The sequence below is a fragment of the Harpia harpyja genome, chromosome 7, assembly GCF_026419915.1.
Source record: "Harpia harpyja isolate bHarHar1 chromosome 7, bHarHar1 primary haplotype, whole genome shotgun sequence".
Lineage (NCBI taxonomy): Eukaryota > Metazoa > Chordata > Aves > Accipitriformes > Accipitridae > Harpia > Harpia harpyja.
The window spans coordinates 9,859,805-9,886,551 of NC_068946.1; the positions used below are offsets into that span (position 1 = coordinate 9,859,805).

The window sequence follows — 26,747 nt, forward strand, 5'->3', positions numbered from 1 at the left end:
GTCAAGGTATTCATCTTGCCAAGCTCAGTCTTATTGTGTCCGAGGAAGCTAAAAAACCCTGCTGGCCATGCCAGGGGTGATGGAGCTGCTGCATGGGTAGAAATTGATAGGAAAGGGAATTTATCTGTGAGAGCTGGTGCCATGGAGATCATGGGGACAGGGTTGAGCAGAGGTGCACCAGGGGTCCCAGCAGTAGAAGAGGACAGTCTGTGTGTCTGTCTTGTGGAGAGGGAAGTTGTCAGCTTGGACTTACTGGGGACAGAAAAATAACCTGAGTGCTTGATGAGGCCCAGAGTCCCTCAGGATGCCTCGAAGCATCTTTGTCACTGTCATGCATGCTGCCTGCCCATCACTGGATGATCTTTCCAGCTTTTTCTGCCCTTGCCTTGAATGCGCCCTTCTGCCATTGAAGGCTAACTTCATACTGGGCTGTATTAACACAAGCATAGCTGGCAAGTCAAAGGAAGTGATTCTTCCCATTTACTTGACACTCATGAGGGCACATCTTGAGTATCATGTCCACTTTTGGGACACCCTGGTAGGGCAGAGATGTTGCTGAACAGTAATGGGTCCAGAAGAGGGCTGTTGAGATGGCTGGACCTGGAGCACAGGACACATGAGGGGAGCTGAGAGCTGGATTTGGTCTGATGGAAGGAGAGGAGGCTGAGGGGGATCTAACAACATCTTCCACTGCCTGAAGGGGCTGGAGAAGGGTCAGAGACAGACTCAGGTGCGCAGAAAAAGGACAGCGGCAATGGGCACATGTTGCCGTACGATGGGACATACAGGAAATTTCTTCAACTTGAGAGTGGACAAGCACTGGAACAGGGTCCCAAAAGTCTCTGTTGCAAATCGGGTGACATTAGTCCTCCCCATGAAATCAGGTTTCCTGTTGTTTCTTGTAACGAAGATTAGAACCTTTCAATTTTCACAATGCTTACAGGATTCCCTTATCTTCACTTGACTCCATGAAAAAAAAAACAGTATTTTGAAATGTTAAAAATTGCACTGCTAGGCCAGACCGTCTTTTTAACATACTTGTGATATGTGTATTTGTCTGCCTTACCTGCAAAGAGAAATCATCATTTCTAAGGGGCTTTGCTAGAGGCAAGAGGTGGATTACTAGAGCTGTGTCCTTCATTTAGGAATAATAGCCATTAAACTCCTTGTTGCTATGGGGCTGCAATTTCCAGAGGCGATGCCCATTATCAGAGAACTGGCTGCTGGCAAGCAGTTAATGAGAGAGCTTTGAAATGGCTCGGTAAAAATCCAGCTTCCTTGCAGACTTCTGAAACTTGTATGAAAGAGGAAAGGGAGCCAAAGCTGGATCCAGCTGTGATCTGCGCAGACATGGGGTGGTGGCGGCTTCACTATCGCTCCACGGACTGAGGGAAGCCCCTTTCAGACCCAGCACAGGAGGTTTTTTGCAGAGCTTTAGGGGCTGTGCTGGCCTGTGGCAGGTCAGGGCTCTCTGCCCTGAGTCCAGAACCTCTCCCTGTGGCTCAAGCCAATGCCAGCATCCTGCTGAGCCGAGAAAATACAAATGTGTCTTTAAGCCATGAGAGAGCACACATAAGAGCTGGGGCAGGGGTTGTGAAGGAGTTCTTACATCACAGAGTCATTCTTCTAGATTGGATATTAGTTTAGATTGGATTATTAGAAAAAATTTCTTCACTGGAAGAGTTATCAAGTATTGGAACACGCTGCCCAGGGAAGTGGGCATCACTTGATGGCCTTGAGTCACCATCCCTGGAGGTATTTAAAAGAGGTGTAGATGTGGCACTTAGGGACATGGTTGGTTTAGTGGTGGACTTGGCAGTGTTAGGTTTACAGTTGGGCTCAGTGATCTTAAGGGTCTTTACCAACCTAAATGATTCTATGATTCTATGATTCTACTTGTGCTGGGTTTTGGTCTCTTCACCATGTCTTCCCAGGGGCAAAGAGGAGCTGGGAGAGCAGCAAATCCAGCTGGATGAAGCTGCTGCCTGGATGGAGGAGCTGCATGCCCCCACACCAACCCAGCATCTCTCAGCAGCGCAAAAGCATCTCACCAGACAGCAAAAGGGAAGGGAGGGAAATGCCATGATCCTCCTGTTACTCTCTACTGAACTAAATCTGCAGTAGATTTAGCAAAGATCCTTGCACAGAGGCATGTGGTCAGGCCTAATCCTCAGGGAGAAGCAGTTTCTCTGAGGCCCAAGGAAGCTGGATGAAATAAGGCAAATATCATGCTTTCAGTTTTACTGTTTTTCTTCCTTTCTGTTTGTTTGTGTTGTGAGAGCACTGATGGGAATTCATGTTCATCCTTCCTTTTCTGAGATGAGAAAGTCTTCATCTTGCTTTGTGACTGAGGAAAAAGAGAGGAAACCTGAAACTTCAGGGCTCTGCTGCTCCCTGGCAGAGCCTGGAGGGATGCCCAGGCTGCGACAGGCACTGTGCCCATGACTGAATGCCTTTGAGCATCTCACTCTCACTTGGGGTCCCATTAACAGTGCAAACACTCTGTGCATCACAGATCCCATGTTAGCAGTGGTCCTTCTGGTTGCGTGAAATTCTCCCTGAAGCAGACATGCTGAAGATCCCTGCTTGGGATGCTAAACTTTTTTATATACCTGGAATTGCAAAGTCTAAATGCAGTATAGCTCCATGCAGCTTTAGACTGATAAGACAATGGCATGTGCCAGGTTGCCATAGTTATACTCCAGAAAGTGGAGGGAATTTCCCAATGTTTAAAAAAACAATTTCAACATCAGCAGGTCTAAAACATAAAAGAAATGGATGGCACTTCAGGGCCAGGAGTAACAGTTTCTGGTTTTTCATTTATTTTCTGGAATCAGCCTCTAGCATGGCATTTTCATGTTCTAACCAAGAGGGTTAGAAATACAGGTTTTCATTGAAATGGTGGATACTAATCGCATGACTGCAGGACCTGCGGATTGAGGTAACTGTCAAAAATCTCATAATGCACAGCAGGCAGTCTGTAGTTTTTCAGTGGCAGAAGGATTGGACTGCCTCGTGTGTTGACAACTTGCAGATATTCAGTAAGGTTGTGGCATATAGGAGACGTATGTTTGCTGTCTGTGTACTGCTCCAGGAGCAGGATATTTTTGCATCAACGTGTTGGTAAGCTAAGGAAGAAAAAAATGCATTTTCTGTAAATGCGTTAAATAAAATAAATGTATTGAAAGGATTTTACTGTTGTCAGGGAGCAAGAGGACTGTCTGCTTCCTGAGGGATGGGGATCCAGGAGCCGAGGGCAATAACACAGCCAGCTGGGCAGGGACATCACCAGCCAGGACCCAGCCCCACAGTACCCAAGTGAGGTGAGCAGAGCAGCACCAGACATCGTGGCCAGGTTCAATCAACAGTCTCCGTCCTCAGGGGAGCTGGTGTTGATAAGGCAGGTCCAATGTCAATCCACATGTTGGGCTCAGGATCAGTAGAGTCCACGGCCAGGCATGGGAGTGGGCACGGTTGTACTGGGCACCAGCAGTTTTACAACATATCTCAGGCAAAGGCTAAAGGCTCAGGTCTTGAGCTAAATGCAGCCCTTTGGGCCAAGAGGCAGGGCATGTAGGTGGAGGCTGCAGGTGAGGCTGGTCAGGGCCATTAATGCTCTCAGGGCCCTGACAAATCCTTATAGAACATAATGCAGTATATCCCATACTCTAGCATGGAGCGGCATTTTCCATTTCCATAGACTTTTGTCTGATTTTATCACAAATCTGTTGATGAACAGTTTTTCACTAAATTCCCAAATCCTGGGGTCATGTGGTCATGACATGTTAAACAAAATTGTAAAAAACAGTGTGCCTCTGTACTACCTATTTTGGAGAGACCTTTGGAAACATGACCCATCTGTCTCCAATATTGAATATTTCTTCTGAAGCTTCTGACTGACTTACTTTCTGAATTCCTGAGTTGGGCAATGCCAGCAAATGGCAATGCTGGCCACTCCCTCCATAGCCATCTAAGTCCACACCATTGCTAGCATGCCTGGATACGGGAACATGTAGCTGGAGCCCATTTGGCACTCTGCTCTATCTTTTGACTTTCAAAGCTCACTTCAACCATACAAAACTAGCAAGAAAATGAACCAGCTGGTAATGGGACACAAAGACTGACAATGGTGCCCAGTAGGAGACAAAGAACACCCAGTGGGACAACAGAGTCCCTGGCTAAGCTCTGCAATGTGGCACTGTGGAAGGGGGAAAATCCCCCTTCACCCCCATGCTGGTTCAAAGGCTGACGCTGAGAGGAAGGCAATTAGAGCTGCCAATTGCTTTTCCTGCTGCAGCTTCCCCTTTGTCACTGCTAAAAGACTGACAGCCCAATAACGAGATGATAGTGTGGCTGAGCCCATGTCCCTGAAACATGCTCACTGCTCTCCCCAGCAGACAGAAAGTGCCTGGACCATTCATTCAAGAGCCTGTCCCAGTTCATTTTCTAATTCTTTCCTTCTCTTTAAACTACTATACATCAGGACCTGATTCATCCGCTCAGGCTGTTTCATTTGAGACTGTACAAGTATTTTGGGTAAAATTTCACCAAGACAACTTCTATTGGTTTTGAATCATCAGATACATAGAGAAGGAAAAAAGGCATTCCCACAGTGGGATAGGGTCTGTTTAATCCCAAGCTTCTGTATGCATTTCACTGCCATACTTCACAGAGACAGGATTATTCACCGCTTAGTCACTGGGCCTGTTTACTTTGTAGATAAAGGAATAGCTCAGAGGTGCTTTTTCTCACAGTCTAGGAGCCAGCACACCTCTGAGCACAAAAATTCACATCAGTTCCTGCTAGCTAGCAAAACCAAACCTTGACAAGTTCTCTGTATAGGGATCTGCTCTGAACCAGTGGCCTGGGCAGCAGTTGGGAACCTTCCTGAAGACTTCTAGGTGGATTTTTTTTTCCTTCCTGTGGCAGGAAAATGGCAGGAATACCCTTCAAGGCAGAGACCTTGCAGAACAGTACTGGGAAAAAGTCATATGGGAGAGCTTTTCCTTATGCACTTGTGGTGAATTAGCCTTGGCTAACAGCAAAACTCCCACCTAGCTGCCCACTCACTCTCTTCCCTCAGCAGGGGGAGAAAAGAGGAAAAAAACAGGAGCATGAAAGCTTGTGGGTTGAGGTAACAACAGGGAGGTCACTTACCAATTGCTGTTGCAGGCAAACACAATTTGCGAAAAAGCAACTTCTTTTATTGCCAATTAAAATATAATGTAATTACAAATTTGAGTAGTGGGAAACAAAAAGACAAACATTAAACCAACACCTTTCCTCCCCCCCTTTCTCAGACTCAATTTCACTTCTTCACTCCAGACTCCCCTACCCATCCCCCTGCCCAAAAGTGATGTGTATGGGGTCAAGGTCAGTACAAAGTGGTTTCTCTCTGCTGCTCCTTCCTCCCCACCTTTCCTGTGCTTCAGCATGGGATCCCCACAGGCTGCAGTCCTTCAGGAAAATCTCATCCAGTGTGGGTCCTTCATGGGCTGCATTTTCTTCAGAAATATCCATTTGCCCTGGAGTGGTTCCCCCACGGTCTGCTGTGTGAACATCTGCTCTGGCATGGTCCCTTCCACAGGCTGCAGGGAATATCTACTCTGGTATGAGTCCTCCATGGGCTGCAGAGAATATCTGCACCACCATGGAGCACCTCCTTCTCCTCCTCTGACCTTACTGTTCCTCTTTTGTTTCTCACTTTGTTCCTTCCTCCTCCCTCCATCTGGCGTTTTCTGCCCTTTCTTAAATATGTTTTCACAGAGGCATCACCAGCTTCATTGATGGGCTCAGCTTTGGCCTGTGGTGGGTCCGTTACAGAGCTGACTGGAGCCAGCACAAGTCAGCCCCTGACCTCTCCCCAGAGGCCATGTCTGTAGCCACCCACTGCCAAATCCTTTCTGCGTTTACCCAATACGGTATGGCAAGCTATATCCCCCAGATTCAGCTAGGGAAATGGGATGGGAGAGGAACTCAAGAAGGAGGAGAAGATTGAGATTCTGGAATAATGAAATGCCTGGGGTGCCCAGCAGGATGTGCAGGTGGGAAGGGGCTGTGTGTGGGGGTGATACCTCACGCTGCTGATTTCCAATATCTCTGCATTAGCTCCATTAGTGCCAATGACAAAGAGTGTTTCTGGGCAGGGTTGGCCAACTAATTTAGCTGCAGAGAGCCTGCCAAAGTGCTTGTGATCGTGGCAGTGCTTGGCTGGCTCCAAATGAGCTAGAAACAGAGAGGAATGCAGCCAGATTGTCTGCAGGGGTGGCCCGGGATCTGCACAGGTCTTTGCATTGATCTGCAGCTGAGGGGGTAGAGAAGCCTAAAAAGCCCCTGGACAGCTGTCTGTTTTGGTTGTTCCCTATCCCACTGGACTCCTGGGTGCTTCCAGGTCAAAGCTATTTCATGGATTCACCTTCACAGCCTGAGGCTCTGTTGCTTTACTGTAACTGGTGTTATGAAACACAAAATCTTTTGTGTGCAGTCACTTATGTGCGGTATATGTTCCATCAGGCAGCAGGGAGGACAACTGCTCTTTACCTTCCTGGTTGTGGTTCTCTGGGTCAGAGAGATGCTCTGAGAGAGCAGCCCAGGAGGGAGATACTGCCCTGGAAACCCGCTCAGGACAGAGTGGGCACAAGCTCTTCTTACCCCCCCTTCTGCCGTGTTTTGAGGTTTCTCTGAGCCAGTGGAAGGACATTCAGTTGCAAGGAAGGACTGAAAAACATGAAAGTGAAACTTATGAAACACTGCTGAGCCAGGAAAGACTGAGACTGTCATTGGTTGTGGGTACGCAGGTCCTTTTTGGGGGAAAGCACAGAATGAACAGCTCTGAGAGAGAAGGTCAAGAAATAAGGGGATAATGAATGAATTGCTGCAAATTACACTGAGTTGGAGACTGAAAAACTCTAAGTTTTTTAATGAACTCTGCAAAAACAGAATGAAAATGAAGAGGGAATGGGATGACAACGTGTAATTGGTAAAGAGCATGAGTTACCTACATGTGCACTTCCTCTCTTGGCTTTGAGGGAAGATCACTGCACGGACTGTGAAGGAAAGCCTGGGAAGGTTGGTAGCAGGGACAGAAGGAAATAGGAGTTCCCAGAAATGAGGAGCAACAAAACTGTGAGGAGCTTATCTACTCTAATTAGTAAGGATGTCATCTGCAGCCCCATTCAGCAAAATTTGGGCACAACTCTGGGGCACAGGCACATGGCTGCATAAGCTCCACTTGAGTATTTTGGGCACTGCCAGAGCTTGGGGCACTACTGGACATACTGAAATGAAGAGATGGTATTGAAGAGAATACCCTTACCTGTGAACATCTGAAGAAGGCAATAGGATGGCAAGACCCCTGAGGTGCATAATGCCCCTGGATCTGGTGCATAACTGGGGGCATGACAATGCCCTCTTCTTTGAAGAATGTTTATAATGTACTTTACATAATAATGGCAGTTCATTATTAACATTTCCAGCTTACCATGTGTTAAGGATACCTGCCTCTCCAGCTCCCCATTCTTCACTCTGCTGTATTGTTTGAGCCATGAAATCACCAGCAATACTCCCTTATGTCTGCATCCCTGGACAGATGCTGCATTGCTTGAGGAGGGGTGAGGCATGGCTGATTAATCTGTGCTCAGAGAGGCTGACTGTTGGGATTAGTGCTTCAGATGCTCTTAGCATCTGCAGCTCCAGGACAGCCCCAAATTCATCAGCACTGGAAGTCGGAGGGTAGCAGCAAGGCTGGTAAGAGCTCTTATGGGGGGGGTTGCCTATTGAATTGCCGCTGCCAGATAGCAAGACAAGAGGGAGATTTTATGGGAAAAGTGGCAGCCATGCCATTATCTTGGCACTTCCAAACCTGCCATACAGTTTTTTGGATGTGTCTGTAATTCCCAGGTCTAAGGAGGGTGTTGGCTGTGTAGAGGGAGCAAGGCTGAGAAGCCAGGGAGAGGGCTGGAAAGACCCTGCAGAGCAGGCACAGTGGAAATGTGTCATCCCTGAAAGTCTCAAAGCTCCAGTTCCTCATGTTTGGGAGGTGGGATGAGGATGGCTTTGGGCCCTGGCAAGTCCCAGAGCTTGGGACCAGCCCTTGCAGTAAACACAAGGTGCTGCCAAGCCAGAGATAGAGAGAGCGAAGCTGTTACTGAGGACTTACCTCATGTAGTTACATCTCCCTATCCAAAACCAGTCCCTCCCTGCCAGTCTGCTTATCTGAGCTGGGCTTTTTTACTCTGGGCTTCCCTCCTTGCTCTGACTCAATTTTTCTCCTTCATTAACTTTTTGTTTCTCTTCATCACAGGGTTGTATGAGCCTTTTGCTTGTGGAGACAGGCAGCACAGGGGATGAGGAGAAACTTCTGAGCAGCCATGGATGGGTTACAGCTGCAGGTAAGGCTCACCTCATGCAAATCACAACCTTCCACCGTCCTTCAGAGTCCCCAGCAGCTAAGGGGAAAGAAAATACCAGCTCTATTTATGTCTAGTGAGCCTGTTAGCTGGGAATGACTCCCTTGTCTATCACTGTGGGGGAACTCCAGGAGGCTGTTCAGGATTAAGCCCAGAGAGTGCCTGAGCTCCTGCCTTAAGCTCCCCCACCTCCCCGTCCTGCAAACAGCCCAGCCTGCCCCCTCCCAAGCCCGCCCAGGGATGGCTGGCTGGAGGCACCCAGGGGCTGTCCATCTCATGAGTTAATCGCCTCCTGTTCAGATGTCAGGAGGAGATGAAGCTGCTATAAATAGATCGTGAAGCCCTCATGGTTTCAGCTGTGATTCACACACATGGCAGAGAAGCATTAGGAAGAATTAACATTCAATCTCTCAGGCACTTTCCTGAGCACAAATGCCATTCTGTCCCTGTGGCTTAATCTCCTTGCTCAGGGGAGGTCAGCAGCACTTTCTGGAGTGTCTGAATGGGTCAAATGGACAGGGAAACCCTAGACTGTCAGGGAGCTAAAAACGGCCACTTCAGCCGGAGCAACTGAGCAGCAGCTGCCCATGATACACAACTGCATTTAGGAGCATGGCAAGGTGCTCTGCTCCCCCCCTTACCGGGGCTGAGATCAGACGGTGTGGTTTTGTTACGGTATGCATGCGCTGGGATGCCTAACAACAGCCTCTGGGACTGAGACGGCTTCTGGCGATGGTATGTGCAGGGGACTGGGGCTCTTTCTGGCTCTCCCTAACCAGTGCTGAGGTGTGCCTCTGACTGAGTGGCTCACAGTGTCTGTGATAGTCTGCCTAGATAAGCATGGTGGGGCAGGACAGCGTACCTGGGTGGTCTATGTGAAATCCCCATTTCTTTGCTCCCCATCCTAATTTTTTCGAAGCTCAGGTATAAAAACATAGCATACAGCTAACCTAGCCATGAGAAGCTGTGCGCACTTGTTCCTGTATGTGTTTGCATTCATTTGCATGTGTCTAAGTGCTTGGTAGCCTTCCTCCCCCTGCCTTGCTGTGTTTATGCTGTTAGCAGTGATGATCACTAAGTAACGTATGTGAGATGGAGAAACCAGCAGAAGGGGAGGTAAGACCAGACAGGTCCTGGAGTGGGAAGTGTGAAGAGTCTGTTTGTAGGTATCTATCCATCTGTTTGTCTGATGGTCTCCCAGGTACAGTGAAAGAGTGGTATTTTTCCTGAAAGGTAGCTTAGAGGGTAGAGCATCTCCTCAGGGTGATGAATATTCCTCACACTTTTGCATATTTGGTGCCCCATCAATAAAAGAGAGATCCATGCCTCTAGTTTCATAGCATTGCCACAGTTTCACTGCATTGCCAGTAATGAGAGAGACATTCAGGGCACTCATCATCCACAAGAGGTAAAGGGCAGTTTGGACTAAAGGTTGGGAGTTCAGTGTTGGTATCTTTGAGTCCTTGGTTAGTGATCTAGGGAGCCTGGAGTTCAACAGATGAGGCATATACCAGAAAATCTTTTCCTTTCACCCTGCTTTTAGGGACCTAGGAATCAGGGTTTCTCAGTGAAGCAAGGAAAGAGGCAGAAAAATGGTCAGAGGAATTGCAGGTTGGTGGGGAAGTCATCTTATTATGATGGGACTAAATCCAAGAAAGTCATCCCTTTGACTACTCCAGGGGAAAGAGGGCCCTATCCCACTCCTTGCTGCAGGAAAACAGCATCTCATTGCAGCTGTAGGCAACATCCTTCTACATAAACTGAAACCTGCCAGCGTGGGGGTGATTAAGGAGATCTCAGTACACAGGCTTCTCCTTGTATGGATATGATCTCCAGCCTACTAAGGCACTGTATGTGGTTGGTGTATCTAAACCAACCTGGGTTTTGTCTCAAAATGGCATTCCCCTATTTAGGAACACGTCTCTTAGGCTGGAATACGGACTGCATGTGTGCTCTGGCAGGCTTAGGTCTGAGTGGGTCTGCAGGCACCTGTGTGGTCTTAAGCCATTCTTGAATTTTAAATCATGTTATGGAATAACCTGAAGTAAGCTGCCTTCAGAAATTTATGTGGGAATGCCTGAACAGGCTAAAGGGCCTCAGAAATAATTGTGATGTATTTCTGTTATTGTACAGAAAGTGGAATTTCAACCAAGAGTTTCAGCAGGGGCTAGATTCCACAGTTGGATCTTTACAGAGCCACAGAGCCATGTGCAAATCTGGAAGTGGCTCTGCAGGTTCCCTAGTTGTGAGTGACAAGGCTCAGTTGACTTGCAGAAGCTTTTGCATGACCTATCCTGTATCTCAAAAAAGAAAAAAAGGGCCATGTGGAAATCTAAAGGGAGTATTTTAGTCTGTCTATTCTATAAGTGAGTCCAGACAACCTGAAACAGCTTTGGAATGTGGACCATATTGGATGCAAATGGCAGGCCATATGTTTTATAACATTAATTGCCAAACTTTCGAAAGCACCCTATTGACCTCCTATAGTCAGTGAAAGAGCACAGCTCATGCTTAGGCACCTAATCATTTATCATCCATTCCTTGTTTTTCTTCAACATTTATATGGTAGTATCACCAACCTGGATGGTCTCCAGTGTTGTGAGAGCTGCACAAACCCCAAATATTAGCCAGTTTTCCAAAACATGGCATCTGTAAATGCCAGGCTTACAGATGGTACACAATATAATGGGAATTACAGGCACAAAATAGAAGGGTAAGGGCAGTACATGGTGAAAAATTCCATCATTCATCTACAAAAGCTGGATCTGCTCAGATGATCTGACTGGTGGCTGCCATGAACAGATGCTGGACTCTGGAAAAAAGAGGTTGGAAAGATATCCAGGAATAAGTCATGATGGTTGAGAAGGGAGGAAATGAGAGCTGTAACAGAGAATCCTGCTAGCCTGGGCTGATGAGGTTCACCTGCAGACAGGGGAAAAGGCAAAAAGAGTGGATGGTGTTCTTCCACAAGAACCAACAAGGCCAACAAGGTAAGGAGAGTAACATCTTACAAACCTCATTGGAAGACAAGAAGTCATCTCTGGTTCCAGTTATTTCAATGTGGGCTGGTATGCCCAGCTCTGGTGCCACAATAGTACTGGAATTAGTCCATGTCCCTGCATTAGCTTTATTCTCTGGTGTAGTGTGCCTCTTTCGCCTAGCTGATATGCATGAAAGGCAGTTTTTCTCTCTCTGAGATCATATCTTTTCTGTTTACAGCAGGCATCCCGCAGCCGAAGCCTCCTCAAGCTCATTGTTATGGAGGTGAAGTGGATTCATGTGTTGGCCATCTTCTTCTTCCTGTTGTCTGTTGCAATGACAGGCTGCTTTCTGTGGCAGTACAGCCTCCCCAAGGTGGAGCCCAGTGAGTAGTTATCTTTAAGTTTGGTCATAGGTTGGCACAGAAATTTATGAGACCAATAAACGCCTCTCTGCCTGTGTGGACATTTTTCCCCAAAGAGCATTTCCCCAAACAGCACACAAATTTGCCTCCTCCTAGCTGGTGCAAGGACACAGAGGAGATGAACCATGTAACACTGCTGGTGTCCAGAGAAGCTCCATTACTTCTGGCGCTAACCTATGTTAATTGATATACCAAGGAGACATTTTATTTTACATTCTCTACCTTTTTCTTTAGCATCCTGTCGTAAAAGTCACTGCAGTTTAGAATGGGTTTTGGTTTACACCTTACCATGTGCTTCAGCTTATGGGTTTTCTTCTATTCCCCTAATCCTAGATCTTTGAAATGGCTCAAGCCCCCAGTTAACACTAGAATTCCTTTATGTTAATTATAGAAAACTCAACACATAGACTGAAGGCACTGTCTGTGCAGAGATGCAATATATACGGTGTAACTGGATCAGAGCCCAAAGGTGACATAAAATCCACAGTGAAGGTGCCAGAGGTACTTCATAGACCAATGTCTGAAAAGATTTCAGACCCTACATTTTTATCACAGAGTATCAGAGGCTGCCTGTAGGCTCTTGTGTATCCATCACCATTCATCTCAAAGTTTTCATAGTGCCATTTCTCTTCTCATCTGTATTTCTAATGTCTTATGCTCAGTTGGTAAGCGAAAAGATAAATAAGTATTGTGTTTACAGCTTACAGAGCAGAGGAGCTGTGTTTATGAACACCTTGGGATCAACTGGGAAAATAGTGCCTCCAAGTAAGAGAGTTCCCGTCTCTTACTGAGTTTAAAGATCTTTGCCTACCACAAAAATTTAAGATATGTCTCTGGCATATGCAGGATACAGCTAATTCAGAAGACAGCTAATATACTAGGTATGCAGCCTATCAACTGTTGTTACAGTGTTAAGATTTCAGGTAGCACTCACGATTCACTTCTACATCCATTTTCTGAGGTTACAATATGCATGGGACAACTCTGTGCTCCTGAACCCAAACTCAGACTTTCTCCTAGACATGAGCAGGGCACTTTCATGGGGTCTAAACCCACTGTCAGGTACCCTACAGAGTCTTCTGTACTCCCAGTTCCTTACTCTTCCAGGTTGCAGTCAGTTGAAGCCTATTGCAGCACCTGCCCATCCTGTGTCCATCCCATGTTGGAAAAAGCAATAACAGAGCACAGTGCCCTCTTCAAGTCCTGTTTATGTGAGTTAGAAACAATCCAAGATTGTCTCTTTCCTATCCAGAAGTTTCCTTCAGCTTTGGAAAACACAAGCAAGAAAGCTAGTGCTGACTTCTGGATGAGGTTAAAGCTTGTTAGTGTGTCTACTGAAGTCACATATGCTATCATTGAAATATTTTCCAGGTCCATCTGTGATGGAAGTGAGATCAGAAGCTGTGCAGATGTGCCCTCGCTATCCTGAACCAGTACAGCTGGACCACCCAATCCCCATTCTGAAGGACGCGTTGGAGAAGGTCTGTGAGGAGAGAGGAACAGAGGGAGACAGCGGTCATGACTACTTTTCTGAAAGTGTAAAGGGGAGAATATGTATTTTGCCCCTGAGCATCTCTGGGGAAGGAGGTGGGAAATCAAGGAGGTGGAGAACATGTGAATCTAGAAATGGGTATATAAAACTCTTTCACTGAACATACAGCAGAACAGGTCAATAAGCAGTTATCTTATCCAAAGGGTAAGCCATGATGAAGAAACATTATTACTTGTCCATCAGAAGGTCTGGTGAGCATACATCAGCACAAAATGATGGCTTTTGGCATCTTGTTTGCTATTAGGCAGCCCTCATGTCCTGGAAAGTCGGTGACTCATGTAACTAGTTCCTATTCATCAGTAACTGTCAATTCCTTATTTTATTGTTCTGCTGGCTTTCCCCATGCCACCATTTAAAAATTAAAAAGTTACTTGTAGGTAACTTCAAGGAAGGGAATGGAGGGGAAGGAGAAGAGGAAGAGGGGACCTGCATCTGAATGAGATACATGCTTTTCCTCAGTATGATATACTGTCTCTGAAATTTTAGCACTGTCTGAAATTCTGGTAGGCTCTATTCGCAATGAGAAAATACTGCAGGGTTGCCTTGACTGTATGGACCATAAGGACAGCCATGCTCTGACAGGACACTCCTGATTTTGTAGACCCCTATCATATAATATACCGTCTCATTTGTATCTTTCTCATGAATAGCTTAATTAGTCATAACAGAAGGTGTCCCACAGCTCTGATCATTCTTTTTAACCTTCTTTGAATCTTTTCCAGCTCTAGCACACTCTTGTGTAGATGTGGGAAATCAGTACTGTATACAGTATTCAAGGTGCAAGTGGATCAGGGATTTATACAGTGATAAAATGGTGTTTTCTGTTTTATTTTATGTTACTTCTCTAATAATCCCTCATATTTGATTTACCTTTTTTTCTGCCATGGGGCACTGAGCAAATGTTTACATAGGAGCATCCATCATAGCCCCAAGATCTTGTTCCTGAGTGTTAATGACCAGCTCACTGCCCATCTGTGAGTATGTTTTGTGAAGTTAGGGTTGTTTTCCAGCATGCACATCAATTTACCTATGCAGAATTTCAATTGCTATCACTTCACATTCACATTTATGAAGTCTCTGCCACTGTCTCTAGGGTTACTATAGAGAAGTATTTTATTATTCAATTAGGATTAGTCAGAGAGGTGGGGGAATGTGCAGAACATTGGGTGTCCAGCCGTCATCTAACCTCTCTTCTTTATGCTCCTTAGAAATGAAGTATCCAAGCACTTCTTCAAAGTAGGCTAGTGAAACTATTCTTATTTTGCAGATGGAATAAGGCACAGAGAACCTGAACACTAGATGCATAGGAAGACATAGGTATTTGAAGGGGCCTTAGGCACTAGCACCTCGAAAGTGTATCTTCAGATGCCCTCAGGTTCTGCCTAAGTCTGTGGACACTCAAACCCACACTAAAGATCCTGCACTACCTGAGACAAACTACCATCCTGTGCCAGGCCAGCGACCAGATGCATACAGGGGAAGACTTTTTCCTAGCCCAGGGCAGCTTGAAACAGGAGAGTGATATTCAATCATGCATGAGGCTTAAGGAAACATTTCTCTTCTAAGGGTAAATACTTTTGCTTATCAGAAAGGCCTACATTTTCCTCAGAATAGTCTTCCTAGTGGCCAAATCCAAACACTGAGTATTGGATTCAATGACACTCAAGTCTAGAAAAGCATCACATATTTTCGTCAACTTTTTGCAGGTCCAGGCAGGTCTACATGCCAGACTGAGAAAACTCTAAGGAGGACCATGCTTGCTGACATAAGAGCAGTCTGTTCTCTGGAGGTGCTGATGTACCTAACCATACTAGATGGGCCACAGGCACATGGGGAGGGGAGGGCAAAGAACCTCTACAGAAGGACTTGGCACAAGTTGGGTGTTTGGATGTTTCCACTGCTGGCTGTCAGTGCACATCACCAGTCCATCCAGTGAAGAGGTCCTGAGGACATGACTCATGTTGGCCTTTCTTGTCTCAGATGCTGGTCTTGGAAGGCCATTTCTTATGTCGTAAACTTTCTGTGCAAAAGATAACTTAGGCATGATGATGACATAGCTTTGAAAAAATCATAGAAGAGCAAGACCAATGCATTCTGCTTGCAAGAGGTGGGTGGACCACAGCTGGCTGATTAGGTGTCGTGGTTTAACCCCAGCCAGCAACTAAGCACCATGCAGCCTCTCACTCACTCTACCCCCACCCAGTGGGATGGGGGAGAGAATCAGAAAAAAAAAAAAGTAAAACTTGTGGGTTGAGATAAGAACAGTTTAATAGAACAGAAAAGAAGAAACTAATAATGATAATGATAACAATAATAAAATGACAATAGTAATAATAAAAGGATTGGAATATACAAGTGATGCACAATGCAATGCACCTGCCTACCGATGCTCAGTTAGTTCCCAAGCAGTGATCCCCCCAGCCCCACTCCCCCCAGTTTATGTACTAGACGTGACATCACATGGTATGGAATACCCTGTTGGCCACTTTGGGTCAGCTGCCCTGGCTGTGTCCCCTCCCAACTTCCTGTGCCCCTCCAGCCTTCCTGCTGGCTGGGCATGAGAAGCTGAAAAATCCTTGACTTTAGACTAACCATTACTTAGCAACAACTGAAAACATCAGTGTGTTATCAACATTCTTCTCATACCGAACTCAAAAACATAGCACTATACCAGCTCCTAGGAAGACAATTAACTCTATCCCAGCTGAAACCAGGACATTAGGTCTACACAATCCTAGCACAAGAGGGAGCAAAGAGCAATCACAGCCCTCTAGTTGCTCAGTGCAGTTTCTCAGATTGCTGTTTAAACAGGAGTCATAGCTCTAGCATGTTTCATGGCATGAAAAGTGTCATGGGATATTTGAAAAGTCTGGATCTTTTTCCTATACATCTTTGAACCTAAAATACTAGTGCAAATAACAGATGTGCACAGTACAATTTAAAAAGGAAGAAATTACAATTCTTAGGTTTTAACATTTGTTTTTAATCATATAAGCATCATAGGTATTAGAAAGATAAGCACCACATTCTTCTACATGGTGGATATATAGACTTAAAGATAGATACTGGATAATTCAGCACAAGCAATTCAAAGGAACAGTATAGTTAAAATATTTTCTTTTGCCAAAACGTATTTGAAAAAATCACTCTCAAGTGCTTGGAAGTAAGGAGGGCTGATGGTCTGCATCTTCTACCACCTGTTACAGACTAGATGCATTACAAAACTCTTCATTTGGAAATTCATAATTTCCCATCATTGTCCAGGTAGATATGATGCTGCGTCAAAAGATTCATAGCTCTGGTCTCCCTGCCATGTCTGCCATTGTTATCTACAACGACACTGTGCTCTGGACAGGCAACTTCGGAAAGAAGAATGGTTCGGACCCTTCCTCAGTGGTGCCCAATGAGTACACTATTTACAGGTGAGACAGATGTATTGCAGGCATGAGAGCTAGGGAAATAGGAGATAGATACACATATGGAGATCTGATATCTAGGAATAGAGCCACTGTCACAAACCACATCTTCTACTGGCTCGGGTCCACTGCAGAAACCGCTTCTGGGTTACACTGAAACTTTGTGAGACAATGCTTCAGCTAGTCCGTAAATTATCATATGCTTTTGGCTTACTGAGTTGTTTACTTTGGTTTTTTTTTTTTAATTTGATCTGACAACCTTTTAAATTGGAATAGCGGTGACCATCCTGAAGAACCTGAAAACATACTACTCCTTACATAGGAATGTCTCCATGCTTTGAGGAGGCCTAAGGCACAAATCTGAAGACTGAGAGCTAGCACAGGTTTTGCGAGCAGTGAGGAGACAGTGCCGTAGAATTAAAAAAAAAAAAAAAAAAGTTCAGTGTAGCAAAAATGGTGTTTGGGAAGAGTATCTACTGAACACATACAGTAGACCTGTACGCTTATTCATTCTCCCAGTGAAGTCAAAGTCATATTGGCCATTATTTTTTAGATGAAGATAAAATCAAGCTCTTAGTGTGAGTTAAAAAATAAAAACAAATACAAAGGAAGTGTTCACTTCCTTTAAAGTTCTATTCTCAGTGATTTATAACTGTGCTATATATAAAACATATGGGCTGCACTCTGACTATCAAATGTTGTCCTCAGCATAAACAATTTTGGAAAGTTTCAGCAGCTGTGACTACCATTTTTTTTCCCCCTGTGTATCATGGTAAAATCCCTGCACAGATGACCTCATTTCTTCCAGAATCATAGAATGGTTTGGGCTGGAAAGGACCTTAAAGGTCATCTAGTTCCAACCCCCCTGCCATTGGCAAGGAAAGGGGAATGCGTCCCTGGTTGGGCTTGAACCGCCAACCTTTCAGTTAACAGCCAAACACACTAACCAATTGCACCACAGAGACTCCCCTGGAAAAGATTTATTACCAGTCGATATTGTTTATGGTTGGAACTACGACAATATCTGATCATCTTTGAACGTCTGGCTTTCGTTTCTGATTAATGAAAACATTCTTGGCAAATGCTTTCACTCTAGGCCATCTTGCACCAGTCCAAGAATTTCACCTCGAGCAGCACAATACAGATGACCCCAGCCATCCCTCTTAATCATGGCCCTGTTTCCCAAAACCAACAAAATATAACCAGAGTCCTATTCCAGAAGACCTTTTGTAAATTTGACTCTGTTCTGAAGCCACCCAAATATCACACTGACTATGAAATGTAAAATTTTATGGCATTTTAACCTTAAAATTCCAATAAACTACTTGCAACTTGTTATGGTACTTACTAAGCAATAATTTACAAAATATGTCATCTTATGAATACTAAGTGAACAGAAAATGTTCTGTAGCCCACTGCACTATTGGGGAGATACTACTGAATGTTATGTTGCAGTCCATAAAGACCAGAGTTAAAGATATTAATTCAAGCTTCTTACCTGCATTTTAGCCATTCTGTTCTGAATTAGCAAAGGTGTTGCGTGTAAAGCTACAGGCAGTGGGTCAGTTGGGTGATCTCATGTACTGACCATCAATCCTCTTGATTCATGGTTTTCTTAATGCTTAATTTCTATAAATGTTTCTTCCTTGACAGAATTGCCAGTGTGTCCAAGATCTTTCCCACCATTATGTTGTACAAGATGTGGGAGGAAGGAAAAGTCATGTCTCTTGATGACCCATTGGAACGTTATGCCCAGAACTTTGTTATTAAGAATCCTCTGGGAAGGCTCAAGGAATCAGAACAGAGGTACACAGCAGATGGGCCGATTTTTTTGGAAAAAGGCTCAATGCCACTTAAACCATCACCTGTTACCTTGCGCAGAATGGCCAGCCAGCTCTCAGGTGAGACAATGCTGGCACCTGCTTGCCCTCTGCCCACCATTATGCCACTTGAAAGAGACCACAGAGAGAACAGACCATATGCCAGGGATAGAAAAGGTTGCTGTTGAGGCCATTTCCCAATATGGACCCTGCACCTTTGCACTTCCCAGAGGTCAGGCAGGACCCTTGGAGGCAAGCTGTCAGCAGCTTCATGAAGTGCTAAGAGGAAACTCTTGTCCAGGCCACCTGCTAGGAAGGGGCCCAAGCTGCACTGTGGGGTGGGGAATTGTTTTTTCCTGTGCAAGGTGAATATATATTTCTTTTAACACAGTAGCATGACCTGAAGTCAGGCTCCAATTGCATAACAGGTTTTTGTACTTCAGCCCGGAGTGCTCTCATTTTTCTGAGATGTAGAGTTAGGCGTCAAAGTGGCACCAAACCTCTTTGCTTTGAACAGATAGACCTTGAGCACTGAGCTAAATTTAGCTGTCAGTGTGGCTTCTGATCTGGGATTCCTGAGCTATTAATAGCTTTGTACTTGCTGTCAGAAGACTATTAATCTACTGTTACCTTCATAATTGGGTAACTCTTACATTAAGGTAGAAGGAGCTCACAAGACTCAGGAGAGCTTTAACCTTTCTCAGAAATAAAGATGCTAATACTTGACTCAGAGATTCCAGAATTTAATGGCCAAAGAGACTGTGCTGATACCTCATGTGGCATTTTGATTAAACTCTGTAGCACCTGCATTATTCCAGATTGGAGTAAATGCCCTAAAATTAGGACCTAAGATCAAAATAGCTTATAGGCAAATTGCAGTACCTCAGGACAGGGTATAGCATCACCTGAAGCAAGCCAATATCAAGATAAGTGTTCCCGCAAAAGGAATGATGTAACTGAAATCTAGAAACAACCAACCAACCCAAAGTGGCCAGTGGCAGCAGGAGGCAGAAAGAAAGATGTGTGCACAATGCTGCACAGCCCCTCTCCCTGCAGACAAGGTCTTGCTCTAGCCAGCCTGATGATGTCCTCAGGGGCACCAACTCTGCCTGTTCGCCTCTGACTCTCAGGAGCACCTGAAGCTGGTCTGGCTGCTCCTTGCAGGAGCAGCCTGTGCTGGAGCTACATCTCCTAGTCCTGCTGCAGTTTCCTGTCACCTAGTGAGGTGTGAGATATGCCCTAGAATTACTTGGAGGAAGCATATGTCAAAAATGTACCTGGTCATAGCATTGCTTGTAATGTGCAGCCATTCCATTGCTTCCATCACTGTGCTGGATTTGTGCTCCTTCTTAGCTTCTTTTACATTCCTATGTCTGTTTTTGTTTTTTTTTTTTTTTAGAATGTGGCCCATATTTCCCAGACCATACCAGCAGGGCACACCAACCAGCTTGGACCCTGACAATTTAGTAGAAGGAAAAGCACAGTTTCAAAATCGCAACTGAAAATCAAATTAATGTTGAGGTCACATATTACATTTCCTGTCTGTCAAAAACCAAAAAGGAATAGGTTCTGCATCAAGATCAAAGCCACTGCATGACATATTGTAAAGTGTTTTTCATCTAAATTCTTCCAGTGGAAACTGATCTATAATATATCCTCATTATCTGGACTTTTCTACATTGCATACTACAAAAGTAACTCCAAAGATTTTTCTCCTCAGCACTTGATGGATACATTGCTAGAGGGAAGCTCCAGCTTGTTAAGACTATGATTTTCAAATATATATGAATGACAGTATGAGATGCTATTGTAAATTATTAACAGCATGCTTGTCACATCAATTAGCAGCACATGAGGTATAAATCAATGACTGTGGATTTTCTGTTATGTTCACATATTGGCTGGTTTATCGTTTCTAATGAATCTCAAGAGAGGCATTGCACTGTTGTCATGGCACTGGTTGAACTCTCCCAGTGGTGCAATGTTTTCTTTGCTGCCATTGCGGCAAGTAGGAAATGAAGGAGCCCATTGTGTACTTGAAGGTGCTCAGTGCATCTCTTATCTGGTCATTCAGCTGCACAAATAACCACAGACCAGAAGCAGAAAAAGTGTTCTCATTCCAGTTCAAATCCCAAGGTCAGGTCAATTGAGAAAAACAGGTGTTGCTGCTACAAAAAAATAGGGCCTCATTCAGCTCTGCCATGATTAAGCACATGCTCACTGAGCAGACTATTGCAAGTCATTTTTCTGTCATGTACCCTTCCTGATTTCCTCCCAACCTCTAAATCAAAGTCAGCTGTAAACTGCAATGCGGATTTCATTCCAGATGTAATCCAAGTTCTGGACTTGGTGAGCTGTAGATCCTGTGCAAAGGAGCTGTGGCATTTTAAAAAATCCTGGCCAAAAGTTTTTAGGGAATCCATGTTCAGTGTTGTGGAATTAAAAGTGAAAAGAACTTAATTTCTTCTACATTCAGAAATCCTGAATAAATGTTGCTAAAGCTGAAAAAATAAAAGCTAAAAATACTTCAGGCCAAGCCTGGAATGGTTCAGAAAGTTCAAGCCCTCTGTAGGAAGTTGTAAAGAACAAAAATCTGTTTAAAGGGGCTGCTACACACCTTTGTAGTCAAGGGAATACAGTCACATGGAAATATGGACAGGGATTTCCCCAACACCCAATATGCCCTTCTCTTCCAAAATACACTTGGGGATACAGGGGTTTTTTAATCATTCATCAAAGCATTTTTACTGAAATGTAGCAACCCAGAGTTGGTGCTGGGGTAGGAGTTACATTACCCAGATTCAGTGGTCCATGACTTGAATACTGTGTCCTGCAGTCCCGTACGAACAGGTCCTTGCAGCATATTTGCTATGTGTATAAAGCACATGTGTGCATCATTGTTGTTTCCATCTTGCCATTGAATCTTGCCTTTTGCTCACTCTTTACCAGACTCAAAGTTTCCTGGACCATGATTTGTCTCAAACTGTTAACTTCTTTTCTCCATGGTACAGGTCTGCCCAGGAGGCTGCGATCTACCAGCCTGCTGTGGAAGGGCAATACGCAAGATGCTCTAGCTCTTCTGAAAGATGATGTCTTGGTTGCTGATCCTGGAACCAGGTCACATATATTCACTTACGAGCTTTTGGTCTGGGTTTGTGTTCTCCACTGATATTAGCCCCACCTGCAGTCTCCATGGCCAATGGATAAAAGACAGCCATTCCTAAAGGAAGCTTCAGCCATCTACCCAAACACCTGTCTTAGGCTGGAAAAAGTGCCTGTTGGAGGTGCCAGGGTTTTTTTTTAATGTGTATAGAGTCTAAGTGAGAAGCCTAGATAAGGCAAATTAAACTGCTATAGTTAGGTCCAATGAGCCTTAAATTGTGAAAGATGCAGATTTTCAAAAGTGGAAAGGCATGTTAATTTAAATGGTTTAAACCATCATAGATTTCACTTAAAATCATGCTCTGTCTGTAGATATTTGCATGTCTCTAAATTTTCTGTAAGTTCTATTAATGTTTGTTACAATTTATATAGCCTGTTAAAAGTCTATTACCTGAGTTGCAAACACTCAGAAATATGAACAGGATCCAACAGACAGCAGGTGAGGGAAAGGATTCAGACTAACTGGGAAAAACTTTCTAAGTCTGCAAAATTTTTAGGGAATAGAATTACATTCTGAAATAATTTGCCTAGTGTTGCTGCGGATTCACCATGACTTGAAGTCTGCAAGCTTAGAGAATTCAATGGCTCGATCATGGCAACCTTGTATTAGTTCTGTCCCATGTCATATAGGTTGTTACAATAGATGTTCCATAAAGGATTTTAAGACCTTAATACCATCATCTTCTTTGGTATTCATATTATGCTTACCATTAAGATACATAAGGACATCCACTCATAGTCTCTCAACCCCTTATTACTTGACATGTTGATAGTTTTAACTCTGTCTCCCTGTTCCCAGCTATACTTCACAGCAAACAGATCCTTCTTCCTAAAAGAAATTCCATTCATTGATATAGAAATTTTAACATATTTTTCTGGGTATGTTGAAATTCAGCTCCATTTCAGATATAAAATTTAAATCCAGAATGTATGCATTCTTGGGGTCGAAATATATATATATACTCATCATGCTTTTATTCAGCTCCATGAGCTGGAAGTTGTTGAAAAGGTACCAAATTTATGATCTAAATAGGCCTCAGTGAGGTGTGTGGCTTCATACAAGTAAAAAAAAAAAACCAAGCAACGTTGAAGACATCATGAATTTTGAACACGTTTGAAAAAAATTACCCATTCATGTCTTCATGTCATTAAACTTCATTCAAGTCTAAAGACTTAAATCACTTTATGGATATTAAAGACTGAAGCACTCAGGTGTCTTTAATGACTCAACATTGCTAGATGCTGCTTTGTAGATTTTTAAGTGCTTTTACCATCTTAAGGTAGCTTAGGTGCTTAAGCGATTATACCATGTTAAATCTCCAAAGAGGCTTACCTGGGATTTTGAGACCTTTAAGGTAAGCACCTGTAACTCACAATTCTGCTTTTAAAAAGAATGGATATATTCTTTGGTGAACAATTATAAACAGTAAGTTGGGATATGCAAATATATAGGTTTTTGCATAAAGGGTTTTTTTTTTCGTTTTCCATGTCCAGCTCTCTTTTGGTACATACTGGTTAAATAGCTCTGCTGATGCTCCCATAAGAAATTTCTCTTTCTTGACATAACAACACATCAAGGCAACAACATTAAGTTTTTCTCTGTCCCTCCTTCATCTCTCCTTTCCTTTAGCATGTCATCTGATAAAATGAGAATTTTCCCCAGAGGAGAAAGACCTAGCAACTGTTTTGGCATAGTCATACCCACATTCTATCACTGAGGTAAGGCTGATCCAGATATATTGCTCTTCCTTTTCAGATGCCACTACAGCAATTTGGCCTTCTCACTGATGGCACACGTGCTAGCTGACCATGCAGCTGAGGGGCAATACCAGCGCTGGATCTCAGAGAACATCCTGGACCGCTTGGGCATGGAGGACACTGGCTTTGACATCACGCCACCGATCCGCTCCCAGATGGCTGTGGGTTTCTATGGCAGCCGGCAGCCAGCCCCTCTCTATGACCTCGGCTGGTACAGGCCTTCAGGCCAGATGTACTCCACAGCTGCCGACCTTGCTAAGCTGGCAATGACCTTCTTAGGCACCTACCACCGTCGTCTCCTAGAGCCTGACACAGTGAAGACGATGCTGACCCCTCTGTTTAAGTGCTCTACTGAATACTTTGCTAACAAGACTGGCACACCCTGGGAGATTAATGAGCAATTGGGATATGATGTCATTAGGAAGGATGGAGACCTTGACGGTTATTCAGCTACCTTCTCTCTTATCCCCAAGCTCCGCCTGAGCTTCATTGTGCTGATGGCAGGGCCCAGGCCACAGGGTGGAGATATTGTGACTCAGATATATGAGTATCTTATTCCTGCCATGGAGACTGCATTCAGAGAGGCACAGAAAAGCTTGATTCCTCCTCCAAGTCCAGGCCCTTATGTTGGCTACTATACCTATTCCAACCTGACTTTCTATGAGATCAAAGTTGGACCTGGTGGGGTGCTGGTCATGCAGCAATTTGGGCCTCACGTAGAAGAGCTGATTCCTGAAAAGTACCGGACAATCAAACTCCACCACCTGGAAGATCGTGTTTTCCAAGTTGTTTTTGACAAGGAGTTCCCATGTGTTCTGCACCTGGGTTCTGCCTCCATCTCACTGGAGACCCAAAATGGGCAGCTCTTTAACTTTTATCCATTTGATCGCAAGGGTTTGTCTCCTGGCTTTGATGCACCAGGGCTGAACACATACAATGTGGTGCGTGTACTTCGTAAACCTGTATTCTATAGCTAAATGTCCCCTCTACTTTTCTGACCACTTCTGGGAGGTGGCTCCAAATCGGTGTCTTACCAGACTCTCCTGTCTGCGTGGCTTTATGAATGCCATTTAAAAGGGAAAGATGGTGGCAAATTACTCTTTTGCCCAACAAATATGTCACGTCCCACTTCTAAAATGACTTCAATGGCTTGCGATCCCTGACAGTGCACAACAGGCCAGCTAGCAACTGGGGATGCTTGCAGAAAAAAGAGGTGAGAATGTGCTGGATGGATGGTGTTTGGATGCCATAAAAAAAAGCTGAGTACTTAAGTCTCCACACTTACTTACATTCTCTGTTTAATGACCATTGTGGTGATTGACTGGTATCATCAAAGGGCTGAGAATTTCCTATGTCTCTCAGAAAATATCTCTTCTTCAGTCCAAGGGTTTTTCCAGGGCTCTTCAGAAGCCCATCTGCCATGAACAAGATTCCTCACCTCCGTTTGCCAAAAGCATTATGTGCTAGAAAATGGCACCAGCCTGATACCAGGCCCTGCTTGTGATACCTGGGAAGTGAGGGTCCATTTCTTTCCTGGGTCACAACAAGGAAATTGTGGAAAGAGCAGACAGCAATGTGGTTATGTCTTGGCCCCATGGATTTCTGCAAAAGAGGTGGTCACACAAAGGATATTGTGGCACTTAAGTATAGAAGCTGAAGCTTACTCCTGTGAGCAGGGCCATATGGACATATGCTGGTATATTCCAGCTGGACTCAGGTTTGTGACAGTATATAGGCAAGTGTGTGAGTGTGGCATTTAAGTACACAAATGCACGGGAATCTTTACATGTGTTTTGGGCAGAGTGTCTGTATGGGTACATACCCATTGTGTTTATGCAAGTGTGAGGGAGGATGCTAAGGGAAAGTACATTAGCCTGGGGAGCACTACCTTTAGGACAGATGCACCTCCAAGCAATCTGCAAAGCCACAGGTGCATTTTCTTCTCCCTTCTTGTGCCCACTCAGTGCTAAGTCAGGCAGGACAGGTGATATGTCGTTAATGGCCAAAACCACATCACTATGACGGGAACAGTATCAGGCATGAGTGCAAGACAGGGCAAGTACCACTGACTGAGGAGTCTTGGCTCCTGCAATGCCCCTTCAAGTTTAGGAGAGTATTGTGATTGCAGCCCTAACTGGAGCCTGAAATAAAAGCAAGCAGAGGGTCAGGGCAAGATAACTCTTACCTTAAAATGAATAGCCTAGCTGCAGAGTGTGGCAATGGCTGTACAGCATGGAAATCCTGAAGGAAGTGCAAAAGGGTAGCCATACTAGCACAATCAAAGACCCTTCAAAGTGCATGTTGTCCCATAGCATAACTAGCATGAGGTTGGATCCTCTTGCAGAGTCACCTCCTTCTGCTGCTTGTCCACACAGAGTCTTGAAAGTGGACATGTCTCAGAGAGGATGAGAAAATAAATCTCACTGCCTCCCTTCTCTCTTGTCTCTCACTGTTTTCACTCTGCGTGCAGTTCTTCAGTTCTGAGTAGAGAGACCATCACTGAAGGCCTAGAAATCTATGATTTGCAAACTCAGTTCCCTGCCTTTTTTCAGACAATTTCAGTTCCCTGATAAACATATGAAATAAAGTAAACCTTGCCTTACAGGCAGTCATGGTTGCTGCTGTACTGATTTCTTCTGGACTTTGTAGGTGATTACATTTCCTACCTTGTACAACCTCATATGTTCAAGTATTTAATCTGGGCTATAGCAACAGCAATAAACTCTAAGCAAATTCTTGCTGCTGTCATGTGTGGTCATGCCCAGAGATATGTGTGCAGGCAGATATGTTGCACTATGGTTGGTTTCCTGTAGAGGTGCCTACACTCTGTCATGGCATGCCTGACACAACAGTGCTTTCTGGGCTTTGAGCTCACAAGATGTAATGTCTGATTGCAAGATATTTGAGCAGTTTTGCAAGATATATGAGCAGTTTAACCCTGGTCTTTTTGAGTGAGGGCTAAGTGCCAGTTTGGGGCAGTTCTTTTTGCTTTGGAACAAAAGAAGTGATTGTTTACCCATCAGCTACCTTTAAACGCTTCCAAGAAAAATTGGGATTTATACCCCATGTCACTCACTGGTCAGGATGAAACACCACACTGGACTGTCTCCATCTGTCTGATGGAGAGATTAAGATGTTTTGTTTTCCATCAGTAATGCAGACACTAACAAGTCTTTCCTTTTCTAGTGAATCACCCTCAAACATGTACACTGACACTTTTTGGCACTC

General features: G+C 44.5%; 1 protein-coding gene across 6 annotated transcripts in view; it reads left to right on the top strand.

Moving 5' to 3' along the window:
- Positions 1-26,127, top strand: part of LACTBL1 (lactamase beta like 1) — a 43,989-nt gene extending 17,862 nt beyond the window's left edge. The window contains exons 2-9 of one of the 6 annotated variants that reach the window (XM_052791162.1): positions 3,206-3,323; positions 8,303-8,390; positions 11,628-11,772; positions 13,183-13,292; positions 16,628-16,785; positions 18,433-18,680; positions 21,611-21,716; positions 23,518-26,127. In XM_052791162.1, coding sequence (XP_052647122.1) covers positions 8,370-8,390; positions 11,628-11,772; positions 13,183-13,292; positions 16,628-16,785; positions 18,433-18,680; positions 21,611-21,716; positions 23,518-24,496 — 1,767 coding nt within the window. In that variant the 5' untranslated portion in view covers positions 3,206-3,323; positions 8,303-8,369 and the 3' untranslated portion in view covers positions 24,497-26,127. The other 5 variants (XM_052791161.1, XM_052791163.1, XM_052791167.1 and 2 more) reach the window with 5 other exon arrangements.
- Positions 26,128-26,747: the final 620 nt, after the last annotated feature.